Raw genomic sequence first — 20,339 nt, forward strand, 5'->3', positions numbered from 1 at the left:
CAGAGAACAAGAGAGGATTTGCAAGTGAGAACACAAGAGGGAGAAGAGGGGAGAGAGAGACACACACAGCGTGAGGAAGAAGTCCCCGGGCAAGTGGCAACTGGAGGTCAGAGGTTACCAGGCCAAGGTGAAGGAAGAAGTAGAATGGGAGAGGTTAGTAGATTTTGTAGTGACCTCGGCTTGATTTAAAGGAATGGGGCCCTGCCCTGGGGCCTCCCAGAAACGAGAAGGATGGAGCCTACTTATCCCGGAGTTGGAGAATGGCTCATGGTCGTCCTCAACAGCTACAGTCTGGGAGCGTGAATTAACTGAATATGACAAGGGACTTGTTTGTCGGAGAGATGCTGTGCCCACTTACCAGTATTTTGGGTCACTTGGGGCTATAACCCAAACAGATGGCCCTCCCCACAAGCCGCCATGGTAGAGGAAGGGGGCAGAAAGTCCTCACCTGGGCATCAGCCAGCATGACATCCTTGATCTGGGGCAACCCCTTGGCCTCTCCGTTCTCCATGCGCACATAGTGGACCTGATAGCCACGGATCTGCCCGTGCTGGCGGTTCTGGACTGGAGAGCGCCAGAACACTTGGATGGCCGTTGAGTTCAGAACCTCCACCTCTACTTTACGAGGTGGGGCGCTGGGCACTGCGGGGAAGGGAGAGAAAAGAGGGTACAGGCGTTAAGACTTAGTGCTGGACGCTTATCCAGGTTGCATGGGGCAGGCACGTACTGCATCTAGAGCCTTGCAAGTGGGCTGAGAGTCAGCCAGACTTGTGGAAGGCCACCACATCTGCCATCGGCTATCGCACGCTGTCATGGGCAGCGTCTGGACGGCAGCTGCATAGCTCGCCAATCTGGATGCACGAAGGTGAGCTCGTGTCTTCTCTCTCTGCTCAATCTTCCTTCCATGAGCCCCTTCCTCAGAGCTGCCTGCCTAGAAGGAGCTGTATAATTCTGGATCAAATCCACTGGCAGACCTGATTTCTGAGGAGCTAGCCAAGGAAAGCTCTGGCTGTGCTTGAGGGACATTGGGACAATGCTTGCAAGGAAGATGGGACTGAACCCCAGCCCTTTCAAGCCCTTGCCTCTCAGGCATTTAAATGCATCTGGTACTCAGCAGCAGCGGTCTGATCTTAGGGCATGAAATGGGAAGAGACGCCGTGGAAAGGAATTGGGATGGAAAGGGATTTGGAGCAGTGTATGGGACCTTGGCCAGGACAACACTGCAGCTCTGTCTCCCAAGGGCGCTGGAACAGGGTGGGCCGGGGGCCATGGCCCTCCCACTTTTTACCGGCCATAAGGGGGAGCGATCAGGGGAGGGACGGAGAGGAGCAAGCGGGGGGGGGGGGGAGAGAAGAGGGCTTGGGGGAAAGGGCGGTGTGGGGGCAGGGCCTTGGGGCAACGTAGGGTGACCAGACAGCAAGTGTGAAAAATCGGAACGGGGGTGGGGGTAATAGGAGCCTATATAAGAAAAAGACCCAAAAATCGGGACTGTCCCTATAAAATCAGGACATCTAGAGCAATGGGTGGCTGGAGGGAGGGGCCTCAGGAAGAATGGCCGGTGCGGGGGTGAGGCCTCGCGGGACGGGGCAGGGCCACGGTTTGGGCGCCTGTAGCCCCCCCACTTTTAGGGTGCTCCTGCTGTCTCCTATTACTCTGAGCAAGGTATTACCTCCAGTAGTGGGTATCGTGTTAGGATACAGGCAGAGGGACGGGCAAATGGGAGAGCTGTTAAAGGTGACCTGCAACGGAAAAGAAAATTGGACTTGGGTCCTTTTTAGCTTGTTTGTGATGGAGGAAGACAGCCCAGAAAGGTTTTGTTTGTTTTTTAAATTGTTTCCCCTTTTTCGCTTGCTTTATCTTACCCAAGAAATATCAGTTAAATCAAGTCTTCCCTGTTCTTGCTTGAGGTCTCCTTAGGAGAACCAGAGAACTGGAACAAGAGCTCTCTTAGTTCTTACATGAAGGGGCTGGGTTGTTAACCCTTTAACAAAGAGATCCCTTCTCCTGTTTCTCAGGTTTTTGAGTTAAATATGCCTTAACGACAAAGATGGGAAGGGAGGAACCCTCACATATTTTTAAATAATTCTGGCTACAAATCCTGTCCCCTCTCAACGGCTCAGATTCTACATCCTTGATAGCTGGGAGGTCATAATCTAACTAGCTCTCCAGCCTGCCACAGAATTTCCTGGGAAAAGCAGTGTGGACAAGACTTGAATGCCTGGATGTTAAAAAAAAAAAAAAAAAAAATCAAGCAGGAAAAGAAAAACAGAGGGCCTGGTTCTCAGAGGAGCTGATGTCCATGGCACCTGCAGGTTTTTAGGAAGATGAGTGAGGAAATCTGGGGTGGGGGGCGAGGGGGGCAACCTTCAGGCTTTCTTCTGGCATCAAAAAGCGGCAACAAAAGGGACCCAAAAATCCAATGTCTTTTCCTTTGCAGGGAAGTCTCCTCAGCCATGTATTTGTGGCGGGCTCGGGAGGAAAGGAAACCGAAAGGAGATGGAATTACCATCTTCGTCTGTTCGGACGACGACTGGCGAGCTCTCCGGGCCTGGCCCCACCTCTGTGTGCGCCACCACGGTGATGCGATATTCTGTCCACTTTTCCAGCTGTTCCAGGAGGATCTGATTGGTGGTTGGGGGGATATCATTCACCTCCTTAAGTTCCGTGTCCTCAGAGTCCAGCGCTCGATAGCGGACGCTGTATCCAGCCAGGACACCGTTTTGGCTCTCGGCCGGCGGAGGCCGCCAACTTACCAGAATGGCAGTGGATCTGGTGCTGACGCATTTTATGTCTTGAGGGGGGGCAGACGGTTCTATGATGGGGGAAAATTCAGGGGGGAAGGGAAGAAGGGGAAAAAACAAAAGATGGGAAAGATAAAAAAAAAGAAAATGATAACAAAAAAATCTAAAATAAAACATACAAAAAATTTGGTTTAGGAAGATAAATTAAAAAAGAAGAGAGGGGGTTGGTTTTTTTAAAAATAAAAAATAAAGGCAAGAGAAATGAAACGGGGGCATCGGAACATAAATGTTACAAAGCAAAGGAATAAAACACAGAGCAGGCTAGCCCAACGCGTCCTTCATTTTCAGCTACGGGTGACTGGACCACAACTGAGCAACCAGCCCTTCCTTCCTGGGACGGGCAGTTTTTAGCTCCTGTTTTTAAAGCAGCCTTGCAAACTTCGGTACAACCAAAGGCAAGTCATGTTCCCGATGAACGGGCAAAGCTGCATTAAGCCAAAGTTTTTCAACTAGGCTTAACACCAAGTTTTGCAAAAGGGACTAACCAGGGACCTGATTTTCAAAGGTATTTAGGTGTCTAAAGATGCAGATGTGTGCCTAGCAGGATTGTCAAAAGCACCGAAAAGTGCCTAACTCTCATTGGAGTGAGGTGCCTAAGCCACTTAGGTGCGTTCGAAAATCTCATTCGGCACTTATCTGCATCTTTAGGTGCCTAAATACCTTTGAAAATCTGACCCTAGGTGATCTTGGATGCTTTGATCCCCAGAGGGCGGGTGATTGGCACTTTCTGAAAAGCAGAAATGTGTCTCAGGTTGGGGACCTAAACTCAGTCTCCATTTTGGAAAATCCTGGCTCCAAGTCCATGGTTAAGCACCTAAATTCGACAATGTTGGCCTTAAGTTCCCCATCCCCATGTGGGATGTCCATCAGGATGAATACATAAATGCTGACCACCATTTAAAGGTTTTTTAAAGATTATTCCTGGGCCAAATCCTACAGTCCTTACACAAAGTCCCACTGAAATAAATCAGGGTTTTAGCTGAGCATAAAGGGCTCAACTGTGGTCTGACAGTGGGGAAATCGGGGCTAAATTCACTGACGTCAATGGAGTTACACTGGTCTATAATGAGTATGACCGAAGGGAGACTCTGTCCCCAGGACTACAGGGTTGGAATCCCTTTACGTTTGTATTACTGACACTCTGCTGGGGTGTTTAACAATCTCCCCGTCTGCTTTAAAAAATCTAACCGACTTTTCATCACTTGTGCTGTGCCTTCCCTTTACTCTGCTTGGCCAGTGAAAATAGATTCATCACTTTCACTTCTGTTTACATAGTCAGTTTCCCTTTCTGGCTTTCATGCACTGTTGTGTTTGGGTTGCAAACTTCACATTATATGGGATGTTTTTTAAAACAAACAAACCAACTGATTTTCACTGATTTCTTTATTAATTGAACACAAACTCTTCTATTAAGATTAGTTTTGTCAGATCTTTTCTCTCTCCCTGCACCCAAAACCTTAAGTTTTGGGCCTAAATTGCCTTCACAAGGCTCCTTTAACAAAACAATTAAAGCTTTCCCCAATTCGCTCCTTCCCATCAAGAAAAGGAGATTTCTGTGCAGTGACCAGGCAAAGTTCTGCTCCCTGGGGTTATGATCTCCAGCAGCTGGCTAGCCACGCCAAATAATAGAAAACATGTCAAACAAACAACCAAAGAAACAAACTTGAAACAAAAAATAAATCAATCCATTAATTTCAAAATGAAAGATCTCTCAAAAAGGAAATCATAATAATAAAATAATATCGATATATAAAGCAAATCCTTCCAGAACGTTCCCAGTCTGTTTACCTACCTTCCAAACTTCAACTGCTAACTTATAAGACTTTCTTACGTGAGAACAAGAGAAACTGAGCTACGAGGCCAGACCAAGCTCCTGGTGGGTTTCTGAAAACGATTTGCTTTTAAGATATTGCCCTTCCCCGACAACTACTAGCTCCTCTATGCTGGCTAGTCTTCCCCTCCCCTGGCTACCTAGCTATTGCAGTAATGACAGACGACCAGTCTCTGATCTATCCTATTTCTGACAGATACCAGCACCCAGACTGGCGACAGTGTGGCCAGATTCCCTGTAACAGACAATTTTCTCCACCTGGCCTGACCATAAAGGATGATGAAGCAAAATAGGCCGGTGTGCTGTCCCCTTCTGCAACTTAGAGGCATCTACGCCTTTTTCATACTGAGCTGGAAGACGAAACAGCCCCAAGGTGCCTCCAGCTACCTGTCCTCGGCACCCAACGCTCAGCACCGCGGGTGGGGTCAAAAACTGCTTCCACTCCTCCGAACCCAGCTGAAGCCACAAGGGCTGCGAAACCCACTGCGGAGAGGGTCTGACCTGACCTACCCTTTCCATCCTGAGCCTAAGGCTCCTGACACTCATAATGAAAGGCCCAGTAGGCAGAGCACGGAGCTCCGGCCTGCGCTTGGGAGCGCTGTTTCCATCAGCGGCGGCTGAGCCTGGCACTTTCTCACTCACCCTCTAAGCTCCAGCATGAGGACCTGCCGCATGTCCCCGGAGCGAGACCTCCTTTCGGGATCATTTGTAGCACTTTCTCTGGTTAAAAGGGAGGCGGGGGGGGGGGGGGGGCACCTGTGCCCCACACCGCTCTCAACTGACCACAACGCCTGGATGAAAACACCCACCAAGTGCTGGTCATGTTGGAGAGACACTCTTGGGAATTCATGGCACAGTGAGTTTCCTTCACAATCCAGCCCAACCTGCACGGAACCGGCGGGGGTGTGGGTGTGGGTGTGCGCGTGCGTAACAGGTGACATGCTTCACTTAGCCCAGGGAGCTGTGTGCAGTAGACAATGAAGCTCTGCAGATCCCACGCTGCGGATCTGGGCTCCACCTCTCCACCAAATGCCTTGGCTACACAGGGGACTGCCATACAGCAAAGAGCTCACTGCGAAGCATGTAACTTTCTGTGCTCACACATCTCTCTTTTCACCAAGCAGACAGCTTTTTGAGACCCCCCCCCCCCTTCCCACCCATTCCTCCCACAGGGGCTGCAGGATACCCAGGGTGCGTAGGAGACTGCGCAGTGACAGGGTGGACTGTATTTGTGAATCAGCTTGAGACCAGCCAGTACTCACCTGAGCTGCATCTTTTACAGGCTTTAAGTTGACTGTCCAAGCCACAAGAATGACCCTTACTGACCTCGTACAATACAATGCGTTTAACCCTTTAGGTACCATAGACTTTAGATCATTGTAATTTCACTCAGAGCCTATTTGGGGTGGAGAGAAGGATCAGAGCAACTGGGTGGGGGAACATCCCTCTTAGGAAGGAGCAGAGAGGTGAAAATCCCTCTGGTTCCTTTATAACCCATCCCACACGTCGCCCTCCCCCCCCCCCCCCTTCGCTCCTGTCGGGTGACACCTGCTTCCTACACCAGGAGAAATTTTTGAATGAGAAGGGTATTAAGAAACTCTAAGGGCTTCACAACTAGGTTAGAAAAGGCGACATTGCCTTAGGCCTCCAAGCATTTGATTCATTATTTTCCAATCTACGTCTCTGGTACTTGAAGAGTTAAAACCCAGCTACTTCAAGAAGAAAAAGATACTTTACCTTTAGTTTAATGGATTTTACTTTGGTTATGATGCTCGGGAGAGCCACCCTGACAAGAGATGTGGAGGGGGCTGTGCAGGGGGTGCATGCAGGGAGGGGCTGCGGGCCAGGCATGCATGTGTGTGACAGCTGAGACTGGTGGAGAAAAAAACCACACAGAACACCACAGCAGGTGGCTGGGGTGGGGAAAGCTTTGGTGCTGCAGAGACGAGGTGGGAAACTGCCCAGGCAGTAAGAGAGACAGACAGTGCGGGGAGCTGGCTTCACTGGGTTGTGAGGGCATGCAGAGAGACAGGCAGGCAGGCAGGTAGATGGATGGGGAGAAAAAGAGAGCCAGGGAGCAGGCCAGGAAGGAGCTGAACGGAAAAGGGGCTGCAGAGGAAAGACACAAAAGCCTGCCCGAGCCAGAAGGTCTGTGAGCCGAGGATGCCACCCGGACCGGGGAGAATTGACTCGTTCGTCCAGCAGCCGGCCAGGAAAAAACGTTTCACCACATTACAAAATGTTGACAGCTCCCCAGCTGAGGTTCTTAAGAGCGTTAAATTCGTGAAACTGACGGCTATCCCTCTACAGCTGAGCTGCAGACCAATGGAACAAACCACGCCTTCTCCTGGGCAAGTGCCAGGATAGAAAGATCCCCAAAGAAGCCCCCCACCTCCCATCTCCTCTTTTTTTTTTGGAAAACCTCCAGCGTCGCTAGGCCCTAGAGCCATTTTCCACCCCGTGACCCCCACCCCTCTGGACTGCTTGTATCCAACCAGAAAGCCCAGTTCCCAAATCCTCCCCCGCACCCAGCCCCGTGACTCCCAGAACGAAAAGCTCTAGTAAAACAGAAGCAGAGTGTGGGAAAGTTTTGACACCTATTCTTGATCCTTTCGATTCATTCTTTTTATTTCTTGGTGCTGATCAAGGACATCTGGTTCCTTCTACTGGTACCGAACTGGGTCAGAACTGGAACCAGCGGTGTTTCGGCAAAGCCAGGAAACAATTTTCTTTTTATATAGATACCGACTTTTATAAAAAAAAAAAAAAACACATTTCAAGGAAGGAAGCAAACAAACAAACAAGCAAATCTCTGAATGGACTGGAGGCTTGAGAAAGCCCCGGTAAGAAATTCTGTCTGAAGTAGAAACAGAAATTCCCCTTTCTTCTCGCTCCTGGGCAAGAGAGGGAAGGGGAGCTGACAATTAAAATGGAAAGACGAGGCGGGCCGCCCAGCTGAGAGGCTGCTGCTCCCACTTGTTAAGGGTTGTGAGCGATGGGAGCTCGCTTGCGCTCTCACGCGCTGACCAGAGCCATTTCTGAGCTAGTTCTGCTCGCGGCTACTCCAAACTGCGGCCGAGGGATTTAGTAGAGATGAGAGGAGACAGAAAACACAAAGAACAGCTGCCACAGCCACTCATGCAGTGAAAAAACACCTCATTTAAAAGCAAAGATCTGTGAAAAGCCCAGGTTGAAATATTGCCATCCAGGGCTGGTCATCCCCAGGGCAACAGCGAAGGGAGACAATCCATTAAACTAAAACCAGCACATTTGGGTTACATACACTCCATCCTGGTGTCGTTAACCCCCCTGCCCCATTCCCCCTCTCTCCAGCTCTGCCCAAGCCCCAATGGCCTGTCTCCGCAGGCTATGAAGTCGCTTATGAACAATGAGGTGGGGGCTGCTTTCCCTCAGACCGATGACAATGTTAGTTTTATTAATCACCATCTACCCCCCGGCTCACAAACCTCTTGCAGAGAGCTCTCTTAAACCCCTCCTGTGTCCCTCCCCAGGAGCTCCGGCTCAATTTCTGCTGGTTAACGACCCATAGCTTCAAAGGTGGAGGCGGGAAGCCATCCTCACTGAGCATGCTCAGCACGAAGGGCCGATGGGGACGGTGTCAAGCTCGTTAAGCCGTCCAGCTCGTTAAACCGCTCCTCTCGGACGGGTGGTGCTAACTCACGCCCTGGCCCCTGGCCCACCCAAATCTTGGCTATCTAGATCAGGGAGGGGGGAGGCGGTGGGGTCCATAAGTACTGGGACAACCGCTTCCCCACAGAGTACCCCAGCCGCGCAATCCTCTCCTGTGAGGACGGTGCCGTGAACTCCCCACGGTTCCATACCCCTGTACCCGCCATCTGTGGCTCCCTGACTGTCTTCCCCTCAGACAAGGCTGGGAAAGGAGAGACACCTACTAGACTGCAGGGTCCGCTCCCTGACCTCCGGGGTGTAGGCCCCCAGGCCCAGAGCCGAGCGGGCAGCCAGCCGGAAGACATACTCAGTGTTGGGCTTCAGACCTTCCACTGTGAACGAGGTCGTCGGGTCAAAGGTCTTCAACACCTGGAGGTGGGCGAGGGTGGGGGGGTTTGAGGGAAGGGGAGGGAAGAAAAAATAAAAACTCGGAGCAGAGACATGAACACCCCCCAAAAAACCCACCCTACTTCCCACACCCCCAGCTAAGGGAGGGTCCCGTCATTCTCCAGGGGAAAGGGGCAGAACCATCATCCCCCACGCCTCCCTCATGGCACTCACCTCCCTGCCGCGATCTCCTTCCCTGTAGCCGAGTTCGTACTTCACGATGATCTCCTGCCGGGGAGGGCTCCACGACACTCTGATGCTGGTCTCCGTCCTGGCTTCCGCTTGGAAGTTCATCGGCTGCCCAGGAACTAAAATTGACCGAGGAGGAATCCACGAGGTGGGGTTGGACAGCCAGCGCAGAAGAGGAGAGAGAGAGACGGGCCCAAGATTACTGGGCTATTTAGAAGACTATTTCCCCCCCCCCCTCCCCCCCCACGGCTTATCCATAAGTAGCATATGGGTGCGTGATCCTGACTCTCACCGCGCCTGCAGGAAGGCAGGGGTTTTTCTTTACAGGAGCCCAGTGTCTGTCACCCTGCAGGGCCAGGACAGTAAACCATCTACAGTTGCTGGAGACAAGACAGTCCTGGATCATGGTGTCCATCGTCCCACACAGTGCAGGACACAGCCCCCTACCCTTGAGAGATGTTCTCAGCCTCTCCATGGCTTGGACAGTTCCGGGAACTGTAACGTAGAGAGAGCAGACGTCCCAGGCCTGCAGCCAGAATGGGGCTCCTGATTACCAGGGAAGGAAGGGGTATGCATTTCTGACAGAGAAGGGCACTCGGAGGAACTCAGACAGAAGCGAGGTCAAATCCTCTGGTCATTCACAGAGCATTCTGGGTAAAGACATGCAGACGAGTACAGCCAGCATATCCCACTTGGCTTCTAAAACCCTCTCATGTGCCTGCCACAACAGGTAGCACTAGATACAGACAGAATACGGCTCTGCCTTCCTACAGTACCTTTGATCAGAGGCTCTCAGCATCCTTTAGAGACACCACACCTTGGGAGATGGGGGTATTAGTCAACCTACTTTAGAGGTGGGGAAACTGAGGCACTGTTTTACCATGATGTGCTCAATGTCACACAGAGAGGCAAGGATAGAGCAGAGGACTCCTGTCTCCTAGCTGCCCGCTGTAACCACTAGACCACACACCCCCTGACAAGAGCTAGGAACAAAACCCAGGAGTCCTGACTCCCAGGGTCCTCTGCTCCAGCTGCTGGACAGTTCTTCCTCCCCAAATAGCTATTTCTATTTAAGCCGAAGACACTTAAGCAGATGACACTAAGCTGGGGGGAGAGGTAGATACACTGGGGGGTCGGGATAGGGTCCAGAGTGACCTAAACCAATTGGAGGATTGGGCCAAAAGAAATCTGATGAGGTTCAACAAGGACAAGTGCAGAGTCCTGCACTTAGGACGGAAGAATCCCATGCACCGCTACAGGCTGGGGACTGACTGGCTAAGTGGCAGTTCTGCAGAAAAGGACCTGGGGATTACAGTGGACGAGACGCTGGATATGAGTCAGCAGTGTGCCCTTGTTGCCAAGAAGGCTAATGGTATATTGGGCTGCATTAGTAGGAGCATTGTCAGCAGATTGAGGGAAGTGATTATTCCCCTCTATTCAGCACTGGTGAGGCCAAACCTGGAGTATTGCATCCAGTTTTGGGCCCCCCCACTACAGAAAGGATGTGGAAAAACTGGAGAAAGTCCAGCGGAGGGCAATGAATATGATTAGGGGGCTGGGGCACATGACTTAGGAGGAGAGACTGAAGTAACTGGGCTTATTTAGTCTGCAGAAGAGAAGAGTGAGGGGGGATTTGATAGCAGCCTTCAACTACCTGAAGGGGGGTTCCAAAGAGGATGGATCTAGACTGTTCTCAGTGGTGGCAGATGACAGAACAAGGAGCAATGGTCTCAAGTTGCAGTGGGGGAGGTCTAGGTTGGATATTAGGAAAAACTATTTCACTAGGAGGGCGGTGAAGCACTGGAATGGGTTCCCTAGGGCGGTGGTGGAATCTCCATCCTTAGAGGTTTTTAAGACCCGGCTTGACAAAGCCCTGGCTGGGATGATTTAGTTGGGGATTGGTCCTGCTTTGAGCAGGGGGTTGGACTAGATGACCTCCTGAGGTCCCTTCCAACCCTGACCTTCTATGATTCTATAAAGATGATCAGTAAAGAGGAGGTGCTCTGGAGAGAGCCCTGGGCCAGTGTTATCATTGCGCTGTGAGCCACCTAACCGTCTCTCCCTACAGAAGCCGCCTGCGGCAGCTCAGTCTGTCCATGTCCACGTGGGCCCAGAACTCACCTCCTTGCTGTGTTTTGACCTGGATGGGGTCAGAGAGAGGCCCATCTCCCACGGAAGTGAAGGCCAGGACCCGGACGGTGTAGGTTTCATCCTCCAAGAGGCTGCCCACTGTGGTCAGGAGGCTGTCGTCTACATTGTGTTTCTGCCAGTTGCTCACCGGCTGGTCCGGCTCCATGGTGTAATACACCCTGTAGCCGCGGATCTGCCCGTTGGGCTCCACCGGTTCCTCCCACTGGATGATCATGGTGGTGCCGCTCAGCATCCGCCCCTGGACGCTGCGAGGAGCACTAGCTGGCGCCTGCTCCCCGGTGCGGGTCACCACGGACTCGCTGGGAGGCCCCTGCCCGATGGTGTTGACGGCAGACACCCAGATCTCATACTCCGAGTTGGGGCTGAGTCCTCCGATGCTGTAACGCGTGGTAGTGATGTCCTCTTTGATCTGGTAAGGGCCATCCTGACTCTTCGACTTGTACTCGATGACGTAGTAAGACACAGGGTCGGGGTTCCCAGAGTCCCAGGTGATGGTGATGCTGGTTGCCGTGGTTTCTGTTACCACGGGCGTCCCAGGAGCCTTGGGCAGCGCTGAGGATGGGAAAGAATAAACACTTTAGAACCGTATGTTAAAACGGTGTCTAATTGGCAAGTTAGGGCTCTGAGAACTGGCAGCGCGGTACAGATCACAGCGCGGCTGTTCAGTAAAATGCTGCTGAAATATTATGAACCTAGTTACGTTCTTTATTACCCTTCTTAAACTGCTCCATCAAAAGGAAGCATTCAACAAAACATCTGGAATCGTTAACACAGACTTCAACTGAACATCCCAATGTGCTGAGGAAAGCTGGTTTCACACCCAACTCCTTTAGAATATGGAAAAATATCTCCTTAAATATCACTAGCTGTCCCTAGCCCTGGGCATCTCTGGCTCTCTCTGTGCCTACAGTATGCAGTTACTGGACAGCTTTCTCTAGAACTAGGCAGTTCTCCTTGGTCTAGAAAGCTACAAATGAATAAGTTTGCTTTGGTTCCCCACCCCCATGCCCCTCCAAATGTGCTCTCTAGACCCACCTTCTCCCCCAAGTCTGCACTCTAGATCTGGGTTCCCCCTAAGCACATACTCAAGAACTCCCAAGTACATGCTCTGCACCTGGGGTTTACCCAAACGCATGATCTAGACCATCGCCTGAAGCACATACTCTAAATCCCTCCAAGCACATGCTGTAGACCCAGGCCCTTTCTAGATCTACCTCCCTGTTCACCTTCCTTGCTGGAACATATTGCAGTTACTTTCATACAGGAATAGAAAGATAAAGACAAAAGGCAGAACGTGCCAGCGGGACATAGGTTCCATATCTGGGGAGGTAGAATATTCAGACAATGCATCATAGCCATCAGCTTTTAAGGTTAATATTATGAGACAGGAAAAAGAAAAACAGAAAAGCAAAGGAGTGTTTCAATCCAGCCCCGGGCATCCTTTTGCCAGCATCTCAACCTGCTCCCTGCGCAAACAACTCCGGTGGAGTTTTGTGCAATGATTCCAGGGGGTCCCTGTTCCCCGCTGTTGCCAGAGCTCCCTTTCCCACATGCTCTGACCAAGGGGGATCTAGTTTCCATTTACTCCCCTCTCTCATGTCCTTATGAAGGCATCCCTTTCCCTCCTCCCCAAATTCCCTTATAGACAGGGTCAGTGCTCAGAGCAGACATCAACTCTGCACTTCTCCCAGCCAAGGGGATCTGTTGCTCATGCTCCTCAGCTGAGGAGGGAAGTCTTCAAGCCATACATCTGTGCTCCTCTTGGGAATCACAAGCTTCAAGCTGGGTTTCCCACGTGGTGAGGCAACAGAGAAGGCTTCCGTAAGACACCAAGATGAGGCTGTGGTGCAAGGAACTGCATGCCAGAGACGGGCAGGTTCTGAACCCTCAAACAAGAGTGGGAGGCAAGCCCCAGTCCCCGACCGCTCAAGGCTCCCCACACATAGGCCAGCCTCGTGACCCAGGATGAAAACAAACATACAGGTTTGAATCTCGGTTCCCCTGATAAATAACAGCTGCTAAAGCCAGGAAAGGCCCCAAGCCAGTGATGGAAGCTGGTGGCTTCCAATCAGTTGGGGATTTTTTTGTACCACGGGCACAATGAGAACTCACGCACTAGCATGCCATCCTCATGTGCACACTCAAAAACATCTGCACACACATACATGCACACCAATGCCTTTGCAAGCTCATGCACGCACGTGTATTTGTCCATACTCGTGTGCACTTACACCCACATGATCGCATGTAGTCATGTACCCATATGCTCACACAACCATGCTCATCCCTGATCTCGCACACACACACGACCATGTGCCTACATGCATGAGCATGACCCCATACGTTCACGTGCTCATACAACTACATGCTCGCATGCATCTGCACACTTCCACACACAGCCACACGATCACAAGCATGACCACGAACCCACATGCTCACCTGCATGGTCCTGCAACCACACACTCATTCGTGCATGCTCACCCGCATGATTGCTCACACTCGCATAGATGTGCATGCTCATACACATGGCCGTGCACCTGCATGGTCGCTCACACGTGTGCACGCTCACATGCATGGTCACGCCCCCGCATGCTCATTCTCTTACATTTCACTGTGATCTGAGCCACAGCCTCTATCACCCCCAGGCTAGACATGGCCACGCAGGTGTAGTTGGCCGAGTCCTTGACGTCAGTGAGCTCCAAGACGTTGCGGCCCACCGGCATGTCATCCTCAGGCGTCAGGTCTTCTGCCCCCTGCATCCACTTGACATACGGCATGGGCGAACCCACTGCCACGCAGGTGATGTTGACGTTACCCCCGGGCATGATCTCATGGCTGACGGGCAGGATGGAGAAGCGAGGTGCCACCCGGCGAACTGCGGACGAGACGCACAGAGGTGACACAAAAAAAAAAAGAAAAGAAAAAAAAAAAAAAAAAAAAGGGAAAAAAAGGAAAAAAAAAAAGAAAAAAGAAAGAAAAGGGGAGAAAGAAAAAAAGAGCAGAAGATAATTTAAATATAAATGGGGCTCATCTTTTTTTTTCCTTTATTTAAAAAAATAAAATAAAATAAAATTCAAAAAACCAAAACCAAAAAAATTAAACTTCAAATAAATTTTACTTCACAAACAAGATATAGAATATAGACATAAAGCGGTATTTCATAGCAACAGGGTTCCATTGATCAAGATTAGACCCATCACAGCACAGATAAATACACAAAAATTTATTAGCAATTTCTCATCTTTACTTGACAAGTGCCGGCATTGCACGCGTCGAACAATCTCCTCCACAGCCGCTCGGGCCCCAGCTTCCCACCCCGCTCCCCCAGAGCCCCTGCCACCTCCCCTTTGATAATGGGATCTAATTCGCCTGCTCCACCTCCTTCTCCCATGGAAAACGGGAACAAGCCCACCGCCATGTTGTGAACAGGTCCTCTCCAGAGTAGCAGATTCATGCCCCATGGAAAGGACCAATCTCACACCAGCGAGCTCTCATTTCTGGCCAGTGTCAAGGGGAATGGAGGAAGAGGGGGAGGAGCTCGGGTGGGGAGGGGGTGAGGAAGGCTTCCTCTCAGGGCTCTGCTCTTGTTGGAAAGGCCTTCAGCTTGTTGAGACCCTGAGAGGGGGGGAGAATCCAAGGAGAAATCAAGTAGGAGAAAGAGGTCTCCTGCCCCAAAGTCCACAGAAGCCACCTGAGAGGTAAAAAGACAGGGGGAGCTCCCAGAGCAGGCTAGAATTTAGGGTGTGTTTGTGTGTGTGAGAGAACCGTCCAGGAGGAAGGAGCCCCCCCCCCCCCCCCGCACCTGGAACGTGAGAAAGTGGGAAAGATGAGAAACTCTAATGAAATTTTTGTGGTTTTCGGGTATAGAAACCCTAACGAAGCCTCTTTAAGATCTGACACGGTTCCATCGATAGATGCAGCTCTCAGAGTCACAAACATCATGCAAAATAGGTTAAAAAAAAGAGAGAGACAGAGACAGAGAGAGAAGAAAATGCAGAGGAGTATAACTTATGGGCCACTAGCAAATGCCCACATGGATACTGAAGAAAGAAAGAGACAGAAAGAGAGAAGGAAGAAGAGGAGAGTGGAGAGAGAGAGAGAGAGAGAGAGAGAGAGAGAGAGACGGGGAAGGGGAGGGGGAAACCGACTTTAATGCTGCATACTTTTTCTAGCTGATGTGACCCAATGTGGTGGCTCACATTGTCACATCTCAGCCCTGGCAGAATAATAAATAGAATAGAATTAATAATAATAAGAAAAACAAGGTAATGAAACTTTAACGTTGAGAAAACAGTGACATGTTCTGTGCATCTCCTTAGCAGAGAAGTGGATGCAGCTTCCAGACCTTACACAGGAAGAACATGGACGCAAAGGAGAGGGCGCGGTTTCCGTGGCTCCATTTTCTGAAGTGACTGGGACGGATGGACGGAGGGACCCGCTGAGTGGTTTCCTCACACGTCAAAGCAGGAGAAGGGGACCAGAGAGAAGTTTAGTCATTAAAACCCAACCCAGAGACTAACTCTGCACCCGGCTGCCCAAGGGGCATGGAAACCTTCCCTGCCCAAGGGCTGTCCCTAGGGGAGTAGGATCTCCATGAGCCCCCCCATCTGTCTCTGGATGACCTCCCTACTATTTATTCCATTGAGTCTGTGTACGATGGGGGCGGTGGGGTAACACCCCCCAGAGTCCAAGAGGAAGAGAGGGATCATGGGCAGACAGCAGGTGACCTAGAAAGATGTAGTCCCTGTGGGGAGAGAGCTGAACGGGGAAACATCCCATCCCAGGAGTGAGGGCAAAGGGACAAAGGTTGTGGAGGCTGCAGGTATAATCGTAGCAACAGGGGAAAGATCCATGTGAGGATGGGCCCCTGCAGGCTTCAGAGATACCCGTATAATTCCTGCATGTACTCAGCCAATAAGGCCACTAGTGGTTGTGATGAGCCCCGATTCTCCTCACTCCTACACCACGGTAAATCCAGAGCAACTCCACTAAAGTCATTGGGAGCTGCACCCATACAAAACTGGTGCCAAGGAGAATCAGGCCCAGAAGCTCTCCCCATTGGGTCATGGTGGCTTCAGATCTCCTTAGACCTGGTGTTCTGGATCAGCGTCTAGCTTACGGCACCAACCCAGCTTCAGGTTGCTCCTTAACCCGTGGTTCTCAAATAGTGGCCTGCAGTATTCTGGGAATGAAGACGGGGGAGGAGGGGTGGGGCATTGCACTGCCGGGAGAAGAGACAGCCCCTGAGAGGGGGTTCTCTCCCACAGAGTGGAACAGTTGGAGAAACAAGGCCTGACCCTGCTGTGGGGGAAGGACGGAGTTTTAATTAGCAGCAGGTGAAATTTTACAGCTGAAACTCCCCCCCCCCCCAAAAAAAATAAATCCCTATAAAAGTTCAGTTGCTTAAAATTTTGGGTTCAAAATGTCTTTTGGTTCTGATATTTCCTTCCATTTTATTTTTAAAAAAATAAAAAAAAAACATTAAAAAATGCTCCTCATCGACACAAAATATCCAACTACTGCTCCCACAAAATGTTTTGTTCGATTCAAAACAATTCTCCCCTCCTCCCATTTTTAGGAACTGCCAGTGAACTGAAACCTCCATTATTCAAGTTTTAACGCCCAGCCTACAGAGGGGCTGGCAATGCCGTACTCTCCGGCACGGGAGCTGGGGGCGCCTGGTCACAGCCCTCTCCATATCTGACTTCGCTTCACCCATCCAGCCCAGCCGCCTGCCCATCTAACCCCTGCTCCTGATCATCTTCTTTGCTTGGAGAAAGGAGAAGCATTTGAGCCGCTTGGCAGCTGCGTGAGCCGCTCACAAGGTGTCGCAGCCCAGATCGTTTGGAGGGGAAGAACCACAGAGCGTTATTATAATAGCACCAACCAGGTTCTCTGGAAGGGGCACCTCCACCGGAGGCCTATCAGTCGACTAATGACAGTATCCCTCTCCCTGCTACCAACAGGCTGGAAGCTCGATGGAAAAATTAGCCTCTGCCTTCTCCCCCAGATGTCTCCATCTCAAGGGGAGCGCTCCCCACTTGGCTACCAGACCCGCTTCTGTGCAGTCAGCCAGAGAGGGCAGCAGCACCCATGGGGCAGGCCTTGGGGGGAAGACGAGGCGAGTCAAGGATTTCAGGCAATGAAGAGCATGGAGACTCAGCAGCAGGGAGATCCCAAGGGACAGGGGCATGAAAGCATCCCCACCTTGACCTGAGCTGGGGAGAGGAACAGGGCTGGGAGGATGTATAGCCTCACATAGAGGCTGCCATTGGCTTGGGAAAGGAAGATGTCTGAGTGGGGGGATGTAACCGCACTTACATCCTGGTCCTGGCTGGGGAGGGTTTGGCAGGACCTATTGGTTCAGGAGAGTGGGGAGGCATCTCCTCCCCTGGGGCCTGGCTGAGGGGAAGCGCCTAGACATCAGCAATGGCTGAGTGACAGGGTTTAAACACACTTGGCCATTGGCACTGGCTGGGGCAAATGGGCAGGAGGCCCCCCACGCAGGGAAGGTCTTAGCCCTAGCAAGAAGGGCTGGAGGTGTCCCAGCTGCTGCTCCCATCCTTCCTTCCACTGGGATCCAGTCTGACTGGGTCGCTCGGCCTTGGCAAGAGCAGAGAGTCCTGGCTGCTTCCCTGGAGCTGGTGGCATTTCAGAAAATGGAGCCACACGAAGACTGCGCCAGTCACATCTGAGACAAGATGGAGAGTACTTAAAAAAGAAACAAGTGGGGGTCACATGCAGACAGATCAGGGGGGTGGGGGTGGGAATGAATCTTCCAAAGAGGGGCTGATATGTCACTTCCTGGGGGAGATGGGGTGGGGGAGGTTGAGGAGAAATGGGGAGACACACACTGACGGACAAGATCCAGTCAGCAAACAGCATTGACAGCAACAAACAACGGCGGGTGGGATGCAAACACCGAGTTGTCATGGAAACAGAACAAGACAGTTAAATTCAAACTGAGGTTAATTTAAAAAAAAAAAAAGAAAGAAAAAAAGAAAGGAAGAAGAAATCAGAATTTCGGAACTGAAAAGCATCGTTCAATGGGGACGGAGTGCTGAGAATCGGAGTCTGAAGGGAACAAACCAGCGTTGCCTGTGCGTGTCTGGTGGGGGTGGAGGATGGGGGACGGGGGCCACTCACAAAACACAAGCTGAGGGCTGCCCAGCCGATGTGCCGATTTGCAACACCCCACACTGACGCTGAGGCGCTCCGTTTTTCAGGCCCTCAGTGCAGCATTACCTCTCGGCTGCTTTAATGGCAGTTAGCACATATAACAAGTGGGAAGCAAACGGCAGGTCTTGATGCCAGACCGAGATCCCGGGAAGGGTGAGAATTTGGAATATGGTTGGCCACACAGCAATGCAAGGACAGAAAGCGTTGGTAAGGTGCAGCATCTCTGTGGGCAGTATCCTGGTTTAAAGAAGCTTCACTCTCACTCACACACACACACACACACGAAATGACATCGACTCCTGCATTAGCGCAGGAGACATACAGAGAGCACACGAATGCAGGCAAGGCAGGGCTCAGGGCAGTGACAACAGCACTCACTGTAACAGGAAACACCCAGAGGGCCCTTCGCTGGAGGTCCAGTAGGGGCTGGGTAGCAAGTGAGCCAGACTAAACGCCATCACTGCTGCTATTTATTTTAATAACTGTACCGCTCCTATTTGACTGTTGACATGAGATTTCACAAGCTGAGATGCTCTGGGTCAGTGTCTAGGTCAGAGGCTTGGGGCAAGGAGGTTTAAGCAGCTGTTAGAAACTGAGCAAAGAGCTCTGGCTGCTCACACCCAGGCTGGGTTTCATAAGCAGCAGCCGGACGAGCAAAATCAAATGCAAAATGCAATCAGGGGAGCCCCTGACGCTGTTATCGGAGACAATTGGAAGGACTGGGAGGAAACCCCAAGAAGAGCAGAGGGATAGTGGGGGTTCTGCTTCTGGAAACAATTCATTTAGGGTTGCAATAGACTTCTTGTAACCCCTACCTCCCTTCTTTCCCAGAGCTGAGCTGCCTCCGAGATTCTAACACTGGGGCAAATAATTGCCAGCACAAAAATACAACAACGGCTTTGCCCTGCTATAGTATTTTTAATCCCAGGATCTCACTGAGCTTTTCAGACGTTCGTGTTATTTATTATCCCCCTGGTACGGATGGGGACACTAAAGCAGGGAAGTGATGTGCCCAAGGTCAACGAGTCATTGGCAGCGCCCACAACAGAACCCAGGAGTCCTGACTCCCTGTCTTTGTTTTCGCCATTAGACGGCACTGAATGTCCTCTACAAATTCTCACTGCGTTCTACCACAGGAATGGTCTGTGCTGGTGGCAGTGGAAGGAGTGGGGGTGTCAGTCACTTTTTAAGTGATCTGCCAGTGGGCAGAGAGCGCGGACCAAATCTCACTCCATGCAGCCCTGACACCCCGTGGAATCCCGCTGGCAACACAAGTCACCACGCAGTTCAGGTGTCAGCTCCAATAGCGCTAAAGGGCAGCTATGGCAAAATAAACATCACTCCCTGGGGCTCTGTCCTGTTTGACACCTAGAGCCAGGCAGACCGATTTTAGAAATGGGCTCGGTCGGAGAGGGAGGTGTTAAGGGCATGGAGCTACCATCCCTTACTTCGCTAGACTGAAACTCACCGGAAAGGCGAGGAGACAGGGTTCTGGACCTGTCACCAGGGGGCAAGATCCAGTGTGGAGGACCCTGACGCCCGAAGTGCGGCTACAGGGCCAGACTGCTACCCTTTCCCATGGGTTTTGAGGCTGGGTATCTGCTGACTCTTCAGCACTATCTAGTTACCCCATGTCCCCAGGCTTGGGAAGGGGCTGTACGGGGGATGATGCATGTCATCTCTCCTCCTCCCACAACCAAGCTGGTAGGCGATCCAGACAGAAAACGAATGCAGCCTCGTCATAGGCACTCCCCACAGCCACCTTGCTGAGCACAACCTCCGCCTTAAAACCGTTCCAGCTGTGAATGATAACAGAGAAGGAACTATCTGCTATAGCTACTAGACTCCGTCTTCATTTCCCTTTAACCGCTGCGAAGCATGACCCTAACCATGACCCATTTCTGGGTGGCTCTCCAGGTTTCTTTGACAGCCTCTCCCCATGCGCAGCATCAGGATAAAAAGCAGAATTTGGGGGTTGGGGAGATGGGAAAAATGGAAACAGCTATGTTGGGATTTGTAACTGCTGTCCTTCGATTGTAAGTTCTTCAGGGCAGGGGAGGTCTCTTTGTCCCATGTTTGTACAGCATCCAGTACAACAGGGTCCTGACCCA

At 51.3% G+C, this 20,339-nt stretch overlaps 1 protein-coding gene across 1 annotated transcript in view; it reads right to left on the minus strand.

The window, feature by feature from the left end:
• Window positions 1–20,339, minus strand: part of PTPRS (protein tyrosine phosphatase receptor type S) — a 145,833-nt gene that overhangs the window by 48,981 nt on the left and 76,513 nt on the right. Inside the window, exons 6-9 of the mRNA XM_065422130.1 lie at window positions 13,655–13,924; window positions 11,020–11,601; window positions 8,884–9,017; window positions 8,547–8,691 (exon numbers count right to left, since the gene is read on the minus strand). Of these exons, the coding sequence (XP_065278202.1) occupies window positions 8,547–8,691; window positions 8,884–9,017; window positions 11,020–11,601; window positions 13,655–13,924 (1,131 nt within the window). The remainder of the gene's footprint in view (window positions 1–8,546; window positions 8,692–8,883; window positions 9,018–11,019; window positions 11,602–13,654; window positions 13,925–20,339) is intronic.

The sequence above is a fragment of the Emys orbicularis genome, chromosome 24 (assembly GCF_028017835.1).
Source record: "Emys orbicularis isolate rEmyOrb1 chromosome 24, rEmyOrb1.hap1, whole genome shotgun sequence".
Lineage (NCBI taxonomy): Eukaryota > Metazoa > Chordata > Testudines > Emydidae > Emys > Emys orbicularis.